The following is a 12,823-nucleotide window of genomic DNA, read 5'->3' on the forward strand; positions in this document are numbered from 1 at the left end:
TGTGCATATGGACAATTTCTGTGATCTTTTATTTCAGCTCATAAAACATGGGACCAACACTTTACATTTTGCGTTTATATTTTTGTTCAGTATATTTAATGAGCTTGAGCATTCGTTTCTATTTCAAGAATGTATTGAAATATACAATGCCTTCAGAAAGTATTCACACCCCTTGACTTTTTCCAGATTGTGTTGTGTTACAGCCTGAATTGGCCAACACACAATACCCCATAATATCAAAGTAGAAATGTTACAAATTAATAAATAATGAAAAGCTGAAATAAGTATTCAACCCATTTGTCACTGCAAGCCTAAATATGTCCAGGATTAAAAAGGTGCTTAACAAGTCACATAAGTTGCATGGACTCACTCTGTGCAATAGTAGTGTTTAACATGATTTTGAATGACTACCTCATCTCTTTACCCCACACATACAATTATCTGTAAGGTCACTCAGTCGAGCAGTACATTTCAAACACATATTCAACCACAAAGACCAGGGAGGTTTTGGCTCGGTTACTGGATCGAATCCCAAAGCTGACAAGGTAAAAATCTGTCGTTCTGCACCTGAGCAAGACAGTTAACCCACGGGTCCCGAAGATGTGGTTGTCGATTAAGGCAGCACCCCCCACCTCTCTGATTCAGAGGGGTTGGGTTAAATGTGGAATATACATTTCAGTTGAAGGCATTCAGTTGTACAACTGACTAGGTATCCCCTTTCCCTTTTCGAATGCCTCACAAAGAAGGGTACCTACTGGGAGATGGGTAAAAACAAATAAAGCAGACACTGAATATCCCTTTGAGCATGGTGAAGTTATTAATTACACTATAGATGGTGTATCAATACACCCAGTCACTACAAAGATAGTCACCTTCCTAACTCAGTTGCCGGAGAGGAAGGAAACTGCCCTGGGATTTCACCATGAGGCCAATGGTGATTTTAAAACAATACCTGAGTTTGATGGCTGTGATAGAAGAAAAATGAAGATGGATCAACAACATTGTACTGTAGTTACTCCACAATACTAACTTAACTGACAAACTGAAAAGAAGAAAGCATGTACAGAATAAAAATATTCCAAAACATGCATCCTGTTTGCAACAAGGCAATAAAATAATACTGCAAAAAAATTCCTGAATATGAAAGAGTTATGTTAAGGGGATTACTGAGTACCACTTTTCATATATTCAAGCAGAGTTGTGGCTGCACCATGTTATGGGTATGCTTGTAATTGATATGGTCTGGGGAATTTCAGGGTAAAAATAAACAGAATGGTGCTAAGAACAAGCAAAATCCTAGAGGGAAAACATGGTTCAGTCTGCTTCACCTTCACCTTTCAGCAGGACAATGACCCAAAACACAAGACCAAATCTCCACTGGAGTTGTTCCCAAGTGGCCAAGTTACAGTTTACTTAAATATGCTTGAAAATCTATAGCAATGATTAACAACCAATTCGACAGAGCTTGAATAATTATTTAAAGAATAAAATGGGCAAATATTGTACAATATAGGTGTGCAAAGCTCTTGGAGACTTACCCAGAAAGACTCACAGACTCACTACCAAAGGTGTTTGTAACATGTCATGACTCAGGGGTTTTTATTCTGTACATGATTGTAAAATGTATTGACTCCTGAATGTATTTGAGCTTGCCATAACAAAGGGGTTGAACACTCATTGACTCTTGATTTTTTTTTACTAATTTGTAAACATTTCTGAAAACATTATTCCACTTTGACATTAAGTGGTATTGTGTGTAGGCCAGTGACTAAATATTTTAAATATTCAGGCTGTAAGGGAGTGAACATTATTTACAATAAGGGTTACATGAAGTAGGCAGTCATTGTAAATAAGAAATTGTTCTTAACTGATTTCAGACCTTTCTGAAATGAAAATATATTGGACCTAAACCTCCCCTGAACACACCCCCCCCCCCCCCTCAAAAAAGTGACCCTCCCCTATACCCAAAATAATCATTAAAACAAAATGGATAGCAGAGAACATGTCTACCGTTTACCCTCAATTATTGGACAGACCAGAGCTGTAGATATGCAGTTCTAGAAACTGTTTTTCATCCTGTAAGCATTACATGGCAACGCAGGAAGGGCTGCGGGCCAGGTTGTGGGTTCGCAGACCATTGTGGACAAGAGTAGCGGTGGAAAGATCTCCTTCATAGTAAACACAATGCATGAACCTAATATCATATTTGGAAGTCCGAGAAAATAAAATAATTTAAAACATTTCATGCAATTCTACACATTAGCAGAATATTTTTTTATACCACACAAATGACCGAAATGACAAGCTAAGAATGGACAGAGAGATAGGCCTGTGTTAATCTTATATTGTTCCAATGCCTAATACGCTTCTTGTTTGCAACAACACTGTCCCTGTTTGCAAATACTTAGGAATTTGAGCATGGTATTTTCAAAAGTTGGACCTATCTTCCACCAACCCCAGACATAGTAGGCCTACAGATGCAGAAAAATGTCAGCTTTAACTGCTGGCTACTCTTCTTCTGTTGCTTAACCCAAGTGTTTCCCTAAAAGCTGTCTGGGTTTAAACATATTCTATTGTGCCAAAAGTGAACAGCTTATTCAATTGATAGAATTGATTTACTTCCCAGGCAAAGTATCCTCAGGTATAGAAGGTTGTAGCTTCTGAATGTCAAAGAAGAAAAACAAGGATCTCCTCATATGCATTGGAGTCACATTTTCCTGGGTATTTTACAGCTTGTTTCTAGCATCGCTAGAAACTTTCAGCTCATACAAGGAGAAGACTGATCAGAGATGCAGCCAAGAGGCCCATGATCACTCTGGATGAACTGCAGAGCTCTACAGCTGAGGTGGGAGACTCTGTCCATAGGACAACAATCAGTCGTATATTGCACAAATCTGGCCTTTATGGAAGAGTGGCAAGAAGAAAGCCATTTCTTAAAGATATCCATAAAAAGTGTTGTTTAAAGTTTGCCACAAGCCACCTGGGAGACACACCAAACATGTGGAAGAAGGTGCTCTGGTCAGATGAAACCAAAATTGAACTTTTTGGCAACAATGCAAAACGTTATGTTTGGCGTAAAAGCAACACAACTGAACACACCATCCCCACTGTCAAACATGGTGGTGGCAGCATCATGGTTTGGGCCTGCTTTTCTTCAGCAGGGACAGGGAAGATGGTTAAATTGATGGGAAGATGGATGGAGCCAAATACAGGACCATTCTGGAAGAAAACCTGATGGAGTCTGCAAAAGACCTGAGACTGGGACAGAGATTTGTCTTCCAACAAGACAATTATCCAAAACATAAAGCAAAATCTACAATGGAATGGTTCAAAAATAAACATATCCAGGTGTTAGAATGGCCAAGTCAAAGTCCAGACCTGAATCCAATCGAGAATCTGTGGAAAGAACTGAAAACTGCTGTTCACAAATGCTCTCCATCCAACCTCACTGAGCTCGAGCTGTTTTGCAAGGAGGAATGGGAAAAAATGTCAGTCTCTCGATGTGCAAAACTGATAGAGACATACCCCAAGCGACTTACAGCTGTAATCGCAGCAAAAGGTGGCGCTACAAAGTATTAACTTAAGGGGGCTGAATAATTTTGTTAGTTTTTGATTTGTTGAAAAAGTTTGAAATATCCAATCAATGTCGTTCCACTTCATGATTGTGTCCCACTTGCTGTTGATTCTTCACAAAAAAATACAGTTTTATATCTTTATGTTTGAAGCCTGAAATGTGGCAAAAGGTCGCAAAGTTCAAGGGGGCCGAATACTTTCGCAAGGCACTGTATACTGTAGATCACTTTATACAATTGGATCCATTTAATTTTCTTTCAAATCTTAAGCTAACAAGGGGCAGGCCTGTGCTTTTTGCAATTTTCTTCATTAAAAAGGTAGGCCTATGGCATATCCTCTCATACTCCCTCAATTTGAGCCTTGGTTTTAACTTAACAGACATTCACTGACACAGAGGTAGGCTATTTAAAGGATGCATTGTGGGTGCATTGCTGCTGCTTCAAGTTTCAGCATGACATTTTAAGTTACTCGAATCTGGCTTATTGTCAATAACTCTGATATATATACACATCATGGGCAAGAAACATTGTTTGTAATCAAATCAATTATAGTAATAGCAAGCTATCCAAGTTGACCTCCGGTCCTCCTTTTCATCTGCGCTCTCCTTCTCAAACTGAACAGAACATAGGCTATAGGCTCGTCCGCGTGCAAGATAGTGAATTTTTGGGACTAAGCCTAATCAAAATACAATTCGGAAGAAGCATTTGACTCTCCTTCTGAAAATGCCACTGTAGGCCTACACAGCATTGGTTAGGCAACAAACGTTTTTGATCAGCAAGAGCAGAGCAGGCTGGGCTCAGTATTCAAATATCCATTGCAGTGTTTAATGCAATCTAGTTTTATTTACACCATCCCAGCAGCCATCTTAGAAATATAACTTTACTGTGTGCTTCTCCGAGCATAGCCTATAGTCTATAGTGCATTTGATTGAGACCACACTACAGTGGCAAGAAATGTGAACCCTTTGGAATTACCTTGTTTTCTGCATAAACTGGTCATACAATTTGATCTTATCTTCATCTAAGTCATAACAATAGACAAACACAGTCTGCTTAAACTAATAACACAAACAATTATACGTTTTCATGTCTTTATTGAACACACCGTGTAAACATTCACAGTGTAGGGTGTTAAAAGTATGTGAACCCTTGGATTTAATAACTCGTTGACCCTCCTTTGGCATCAATAACTTCAACCAAATGTTTTCTGTAGTTTGGATCAGACCTGCACAACGGTCAGCAGGAATTTTGGACCAGCAGTGGCTTCTTCCGTGGTGTCCTCCCATGAACAACATTCTTGTTTAGTGTTTTACGTATCGTAGACTCGTCAACAGAGATGTTAGCATGTTCCAGAGATTTCTGTAAGTCTTTAGCTGATACTCTAGGATTCTTCTTAACCTCATTGAGCATTCTGCACTGTGCTCTTGCAGTCATTGTTGCAGGACAGTCACTCCTAGGGAGAGTAGCAACAGTGCTGAACTTTCTCCATTTATAGACAAGTTGTATAACCGTGGCCTGATGAACACTAAGGCTTTTAGAGATACTTTTGTAACCCTTTCCAGCTTTAGGCAAGTCAACAATTCTTAATCTTAAGTCTTCTGAGATCTCTTGCTCAAGGCATGGTTCACATCAGGCAATGCTTCTTGTGAATAGCAAACTCAAATTTGGTGAGTGTTTTTTATGGGGCAAGGCAGCTCTAACCAACATCTCCAATCTCGTCTCATTGATTGGACTCCAGATTAGCTGACTCCTGACTCCAATTAGCATTTGGAGAAGTAGCCTAGGGGTTCATTAGCCTAGGGGTTCACATACTTTTTCTAACCTACACTGTGAATATTTAAATGATGTATTCAATATAGACAAGAAAAATACAATAATTTGTGTGTTATTAGTTTAACCACACTATGTTTGTTTATTGTTGTGACTTAGATGCAGATCAGATCAAATTTGATGACCAATTTATGCAGACATCCAGGTAATTCCAAAGGGTTCACATACTTTTGCTTGCCACGGTAAATAGCCTATAGGTGCACTTGATATTGCACCCCCAGCAGAGCATCAGAGATAAGGGGTGGCATCGGGCACACATCGATATATAGCCTAAAACAGAGAAATATAGACATATCATCAATTACAAATTACATGACCTTCCACTGAACTAGATTTAAAATAAATAAATAAATACTAAACTCTCCCCTTGACTGAAAGGGAAAAAGCATGACCCTCCCCCATTTCCCTCCAGGTAACCATTCTGTACATTTCGATCCATCCCTAACACAACAAAATGTGGAAAAAGTCAAGGGTTGTGAACACTTTCTGAAGGCACTGTATGTTAATGAGATATTTATGTATTTCAATACCTTTGTCAAAATGTCTAAAAACACGTTTTCACTTTGTCATTATAGTGTGTGTGTAGATGGGTGAGAGAGAACATATATTTAATCCATTTTGAATTCAGGCTGTAACACAACGAAATGTGGGATAATTCTCAAGTGGTGTGAACATTTTCAGACGGCTCTGTACCTCTACCCTCCATGACACACGGCAGCCATACCTTAATCATGACCATAAGAGATACAACAATGTCACAGCTTATCATTTCTAACATGCCCAAATCATTATCTGAAAATCCTGTATTTTCAGAGATTGGGGTCAGGGTGGGGTGGGTGCCCAATCTGATTAATTGCGCTGTGGGATTTGCGTGCATTAGCTGGCCCACCGCAAAGTCCTAGCATCATAGCAATTTAGGTCAAAGATGCTGCACGCAAGTTGCGGTTTCATTTTTTGGGGTTTTATTGTCATGCTTATCGCTTTTCAGAATTTAAATGTGATATTTAATGCGCATTTGTGTTTCACATGCAAATAATCTTACTTGAGAATACTCAACATCCAGAAACAAAGCTAGGATTTACAAAGATAAAAAAAAAGGGTCAGGGAGACAATATAAGTATGACATCAGTGATTGCTAGTCCTTGATATAGTACTTATACAGAGATCATTATATGAATGGATTACTGGTAATATAATCAATTTAACAACCTAGACAGAATAACAGAACCTGTGTGAATTTGTTTGGAGAGAGACATCATACCTTCCCCGATCGACCTTAAACAACTACATTATCTTGCATTTAATAATTAGCAATACATCATCATTTAACATAGGAAGGATGGATATTTTGTTGCCTTCATATCTTAGCGAACACAAATACATTTGAGCACAGGCACCACTGTTTCCTTTGATGTCGTCTACATTAAAATCACTAAAAAGGCTCTGCTTTCACTGAATCTTCTTATCAAACAACACAAACCATAGCAGAGCAGGAAGTACATGTAAAACATCAGCCGAGACAGTGTGCCCCTGGCCAATTCTACTCAAAAACACAACATACCTTTTTTTATGATACTGCTGTTTGAGAGACAGTTAATCATTTAAAAAAAAACATTTGAGTAGGAGAAAAAAAAAATATAAAAAATATATTATTTGATGGCGTGATTAAAGCGGTCTGTGGGAGGAGGCCCACACAGAATCAATAGGAAAATGCCATTGGCAGAGAACACACAGGAAAAGAGAGCAGGAGTAAAAGCAACAAGGTGGCCATTGACAGCTAAGATACAGCTTCTCTTTGGCAGCCCTTCTCAGAAGATCAATACTCATCCACGGAAAGTAGACTGCAATCAAATCAGTGGAAAACGTTTGTGTTTTAGTGCTAGAGGTGACACCTCCTGCTACTATGCAGTAAAGTTGATGTCATCGGGCATTCTGGCACTACTCTTTTTGACCAGGTTTTATCAACTATCATGTCAATGCAACACAGAGACTTTGAAAAATAGCAACGAAAGAATCATGACAGTGAAAGTGCATTTTGAAATCAATGCTATTTCATAAGCTGGTCATAATAATTGTAAATAAAATATACAAATTAATAATTGTTTTGAAATCAAGCTAACCACTGCCCTCTGCTAACACACAATATGTGACAGAGAGAGAGACATCAGTAGCCTGATCCCATGCTGCCCTCCATGACACCGGGGCCCAGTGGAGTGTGACCGTACACCTGGCAGGGTGGAAACCCCTGGGTGGCCCAGACTAGCCCAGCAGATGTCTTGGTGCTGGGGCTCGTCCAGCGTCTGCACTGCAGCAGCACAGTGGGCTGGCTGCTCTGAGAGAACAGGAAGGCAGAGAGTCAGGCGGGTGGGGCCAGCCCAGCACTGAAACTGTAACTCCCCCTGGCTCCTAAGACTGTGGCTCGCGAGCCGCTTGTTATTCCAGCTTATGCCAGCTAATGCTGTTATCTCTGCTACATCCAATTAGAGGAACCTTTGACCTACCTCCAGAGGCAGGTTGCGGGCCATGCACTGATCTGCTTTAACAGACCAATGCAGACAGTAAAGGAGGTAAAGAAGGCTTGACCTCTTAGCTGTACAATCACCCTGATCCTATTATGGTCACTCACCTTAGGCCCGATGATGATGAGCACTACCAGGGGATTCTCAGTGTGCCACTCTGAAAGACATCAAACCAGAAACAGTGACTGACAGCCAACCAGCATTTAATTTACTTTCCAAGTGCTTCTGTGTGGCAATACAAATGTAAAATTAGCTCAAATACAAGATCAGAGCATGTAATTGTAGCAGGGCTTGTGTCCAGTGAAAGTGATGGCAGAGGATGTAATCCCTGTACCTGAGAATGCCTCCAGCAGATAGAGAGGATCCTTCACTCTCCTCAGGCCACAGACTAGTAGGAACACATGCAGGTCCTCCACATCCTCCCCACTCACACCTGGGAACAGACAGATAGGCAGGTAGCTAGAGCAGTGCATAACAACCCATTATACTGAACAGGGAAACTACTACAGCAGATAATGACAGCCATTCATCAGCCAATGGGAATGAGGAAGAGACAGCAGTGACTAATGCTCTAACAAATCTTTCACATCACAGCAGAAACATTGACGGAGAACAGAAGCGGTGGTTTATTGAAAAGCATTGGGAAGTTGTCATACAGACAGATCAGTTTCATATAAATGTGCAATACAGCAGCGGGGAGTCACATGGGTGCATTCCTAAATTGAAATTGACTGACTCAATATCAGAATAACCACATCTGTGCTTTTATACTGTAGAAGCAACATTAATTGAGAGACAGACAAACTAAATATGTTATTTTCTCAGATCATCCACTTTCCATGCCCCCCCCCCCCCTTCCCCAGATCAGTGAGGAACTGGCTGGCTGCAGTGGGCCTGGACCTAATTGCCAGCAGCAACTACACCTGCCCTGCCAAGCAGATCAAAACACATTCTCCCCAGCTAACCCTGCTACTAATAACACACTTTGGCCTACTAGGCACAGCAGTGTGACTCACTGTCAACAGTATGACACTCCTAGTAGCATCAACCACCTGTCACTCAACGTAATAAAAGGGACCAGCAGAGGTGGAAATACTGCTACAGTAAGTATGATCTGCAGGATAGTGGAAGGTTGCAGGGGTGTAGTTAGGGAGTTACAGCTCTGGCAAGGTGTAAGTAGGGAGTTACAGCTCTGTCAAGGTGTAAGTAGGGAGTTACAGCTCTGTCAAGGTGTAAGTAGGGAGTTACAGCTCTGTCAAGGTGTAAGTAGGGAGTTACAGCTCTGTCAAGGTGTAAGTAGGGAGTTACAGCTCTGTCAAGGTGTAAGTAGGGAGTTACAGCTCTATCAAGGTATAAGTAGGGAGTTACAGCTCTGTCAAGGTGTAAGTAGGGAGTTACAGCGGTGTCAAGGTGGATTACAGCTGTGTCAAGGTGGATTACAGCTGTGTCAAGGTGTAAGTAGGGAGTTACAGCTGTGTCAAGGTGGGTTACAGCTGTGTGTAGGTAGGGGGTTACAGCTGTGTCAAGGTGTAGGTAGGGAGTTACAGCTGTGTCAAGGTGGGTTACAGCTGTGTGTAGGTAGGGGGTTACAGCTGTGTCAAGGTGTAAGTAGGGAGTTACAGCTGTGTCAAGGTGGATTACAGCTGTGTCAAGGTGTAGGTAGGGAGTTACAGTTGTGTCAAGGTGTAAGTAGGGAGTTACAGCTCTGTCAAGGTGTAAGTAGGGAGTTACAGCTGTGTCAAGGTGTAGGTAGGGGGTTACAGCTGTGTCAAGGTGTAGGTAGGGAGTTACAGCTGTGTCAAGGTGGGTTACAGCTGTGTCAAAGTGTAGGTAGGGGGTTACAGCTGTGTCAAAGTGTAGGTAGGGGGTTACAGCTGTGTCAAGGTGTAGGTAGGGGGTTACAGCTGTGTCAAAGTGTAGGTAGGGGGTTACAGCTGTGTCAAGGCGTAGGTAGGGAGTTACAGCTGTGTCAAGGTGTAGGTAGGGAGTTACAGCTGTGTCAAGGTGGGTTACAGCTGTGTGTAGGTAGGGGGTTACAGCTGTGTCAAGGTGTAGGTAGGGAGTTACAGCTGTGTCAAGGTGGGTTTCAGCTGTGTGTAGGTAGGGGGTTACAGCTGTGTCAATGTGTAGGTAGGGAGTTACAGCTGTGTCAAGGTGTAAGTAGGGAGTTACAGCTGTGTCAAGGTGTAAGTAGGGAGTTACAGCTGTGTCAAGGTGTAGGTAGGGGGTTACAGCTGTGTCAAGGTGTAGGTAGGGAGTTACAGCTGTGTCAAGGTGGGTTACAGCTGTGTGTAGGTAGGGGGTTACAGCTGTGTCAAGGTGTAGGTAGGGGGTTACAGCTGTGTCAAGGTGGGTTTCAGCTATGTGTAGGTAGGGGGTTACAGCTGTGTCAAGGTGTAGGTAGGGGGTTACAGCTGGGTGAAGGTGTAGGTAGGGGGTTACAGCTGTGTCATGGTGTAGGTAGGGAGTTACAGCTGTGTCAAGGTGTAAGTAGGGAGTTACAGCTCTGTCAAGGTGTAAGTAGGGAGTTACAGCTGTGTCGAGGTGGGTTACAGCTGTGTGTAGGTAGGGGGTTACAGCTGTGTCAAGGTGTAGGTAGGGGGTTACAGCTGTGTCAAGGTGTAGGTAGGGAGTTACAGCTGTGTCAAGGTGGGTTACAGCTGTGTCAAGGTGTAGGTAGGGAGTTACAGCTGTGTCAAGGTGTAGGTAGGGAGTTACAGCTGTGTCAAGGTGGGTTACAGCTGTGTGTAGGTAGGGGGTTACAGCTGTGTCAAGGTGTAGGTAGGGAGTTACAGCTGTGTCAAGGTGGGTTTCAGCTGTGTGTAGGTAGGGGGTTACAGCTGTGTCAAGGTGTAGGTAGGGAGTTACAGCTGTGTCAAGGTGGGTTTCAGCTGTGTGTAGGTAGGGGGTTACAGCTGTGTCAAGGTGTAGGTAGGGGGTTACAGCTGGGTCAAGGTGTAGGTAGGGGTTACAGCTGTGTCAAGGTGTAGGTAGGGGGTTACAGCGGTGTCAAGGTGGATTACAGCTGTGTCAAGGTGGATTACAGCTGTGTCAAGGTGTAAGTAGGGAGTTACAGCTGTGTCAAGGTGGGTTACAGCTGTGTGTAGGTAGGGGGTTACAGCTGTGTCAAGGTGTAGGTAGGGAGTTACAGCTGTGTCAAGGTGGGTTACAGCTGTGTGTAGGTAGGGGGTTACAGCTGTGTCAAGGTGTAAGTAGGGAGTTACAGCTGTGTCAAGGTGGATTACAGCTGTGTCAAGGTGTAGGTAGGGAGTTACAGTTGTGTCAAGGTGTAAGTAGGGAGTTACAGCTCTGTCAAGGTGTAAGTAGGGAGTTACAGCTGTGTCAAGGTGTAGGTAGGGGGTTACAGCTGTGTCAAGGTGTAGGTAGGGAGTTACAGCTGTGTCAAGGTGGGTTACAGCTGTGTCAAAGTGTAGGTAGGGGGTTACAGCTGTGTCAAGGTGTAGGTAGGGGGTTACAGCTGTGTCAAGGTGTGGGTAGGGGGTTACAGCTGTGTCAAGGTGTAGGTAGGGAGTTACAGCTGTGTCAAGGTGGGTTACAGCTGTGTGTAGGTAGGGGGTTACAGCTGTGTCAAGGTGTAGGTAGGGAGTTACAGCTGTGTCAAGGTGGGTTTCAGCTGTGTGTAGGTAGGGGGTTACAGCTGTGTCAATGTGTAGGTAGGGAGTTACAGCTGTGTCAAGGTGTAAGTAGGGAGTTACAGCTGTGTCAAGGTGTAAGTAGGGAGTTACAGCTGTGTCAAGGTGTAGGTAGGGGGTTACAGCTGTGTCAAGGTGTAGGTAGGGAGTTACAGCTGTGTCAAGGTGGGTTACAGCTGTGTGTAGGTACGGGGTTACAGCTGTGTCAAGGTGTAGGTAGGGGGTTACAGCTGTGTCAAGGTGGGTTTCAGCTATGTGTAGGTAGGGGGTTACAGCTGTGTCAAGGTGTAGGTAGGGGGTTACAGCTGGGTCAAGGTGTAGGTAGGGGGTTACAGCTGTGTCATGGTGTAGGTAGGGAGTTACAGCTGTGTCAAGGTGTAAGTAGGGAGTTACAGCTCTGTCAAGGTGTAAGTAGGGAGTTACAGCTGTGTCGAGGTGGGTTACAGCTGTGTGTAGGTAGGGGGTTACAGCTGTGTCAAGGTGTAGGTAGGGGGTTACAGCTGTGTCAAGGTGTAGGTAGGGAGTTACAGCTGTGTCAAGGTGGGTTACAGCTGTGTCAAAGTGTAGGTAGGGGGTTACAGCTGTGTCAAGGTGTAGGTAGGGGGTTACAGCTGTGTCAAGGTGTGGGTAGGGGGTTACAGCTGTGTGTAGGTAGGGGGTTACAGCTGTGTCAAGGTATAGGTAGGGAGTTACAGCTGTGTCAAGGTGTAGGTAGGGAGTTACAGCTGTGTCAAGGTGGGTTACAGCTGTGTGTAGGTAGGGGGTTACAGCTGTGTCAAGGTGTAGGTAGGGAGTTACAGCTGTGTCAAGGTGGGTTTCAGCTGTGTGTAGGTAGGGGGTTACAGCTGTGTCAAGGTGTAGGTAGGGAGTTACAGCTGTGTCAAGGTGGGTTTCAGCTGTGTGTAGGTAGGGGGTTACAGCTGTGTCAAGGTGTAGGTAGGGGGTTACAGCTGGGTCAAGGTGTAGGTAGGGGTTACAGCTGTGTCAAGGTGTAGGTAGGGGGTTACAGCGGTGTCAAGGTGGATTACAGCTGTGTCAAGGTGGATTACAGCTGTGTCAAGGTGTAAGTAGGGAGTTACAGCTGTGTCAAGGTGGGTTACAGCTGTGTGTAGGTAGGGGGTTACAGCTGTGTCAAGGTGTAAGTAGGGAGTTACAGCTGTGTCAAGGTGGATTACAGCTGTGTCAAGGTGTAGGTAGGGAGTTACAGTTGTGTCAAGGTGTAAGTAGGGAGTTACAGCTCTGTCAAGGT

At 43.4% G+C, this 12,823-nt stretch overlaps 1 protein-coding gene across 9 annotated transcripts in view; it reads right to left on the minus strand.

Moving 5' to 3' along the window:
• Positions 1–12,823, minus strand: part of glt1d1 (glycosyltransferase 1 domain containing 1) — a 47,453-nt gene that overhangs the window by 11,320 nt on the left and 23,310 nt on the right. For 3 of the 9 annotated variants that reach the window (XM_021621369.3, XM_021621368.3, XM_090190550.1), the window contains 2 exons: positions 8,256–8,354; positions 8,029–8,078 (listed from right to left, as the gene is read on the minus strand). In XM_021621369.3, coding sequence (XP_021477044.3) covers positions 8,029–8,078; positions 8,256–8,354 — 149 coding nt within the window. Of the gene's footprint in view, positions 1–4,649; positions 5,673–6,347; positions 7,735–8,028; positions 8,079–8,255; positions 8,355–12,823 lie in introns of those variants that run through there. The other 6 variants (XM_090190552.1, XM_090190551.1, XM_090190547.1 and 3 more) reach the window with 3 other exon arrangements.

Source organism: Oncorhynchus mykiss, chromosome 11 (assembly GCF_057628025.1).
Source record: "Oncorhynchus mykiss isolate SJ-2025 chromosome 11, ASM5762802v1, whole genome shotgun sequence".
Classification (NCBI taxonomy): Eukaryota; Metazoa; Chordata; class Actinopteri; order Salmoniformes; family Salmonidae; genus Oncorhynchus; species Oncorhynchus mykiss.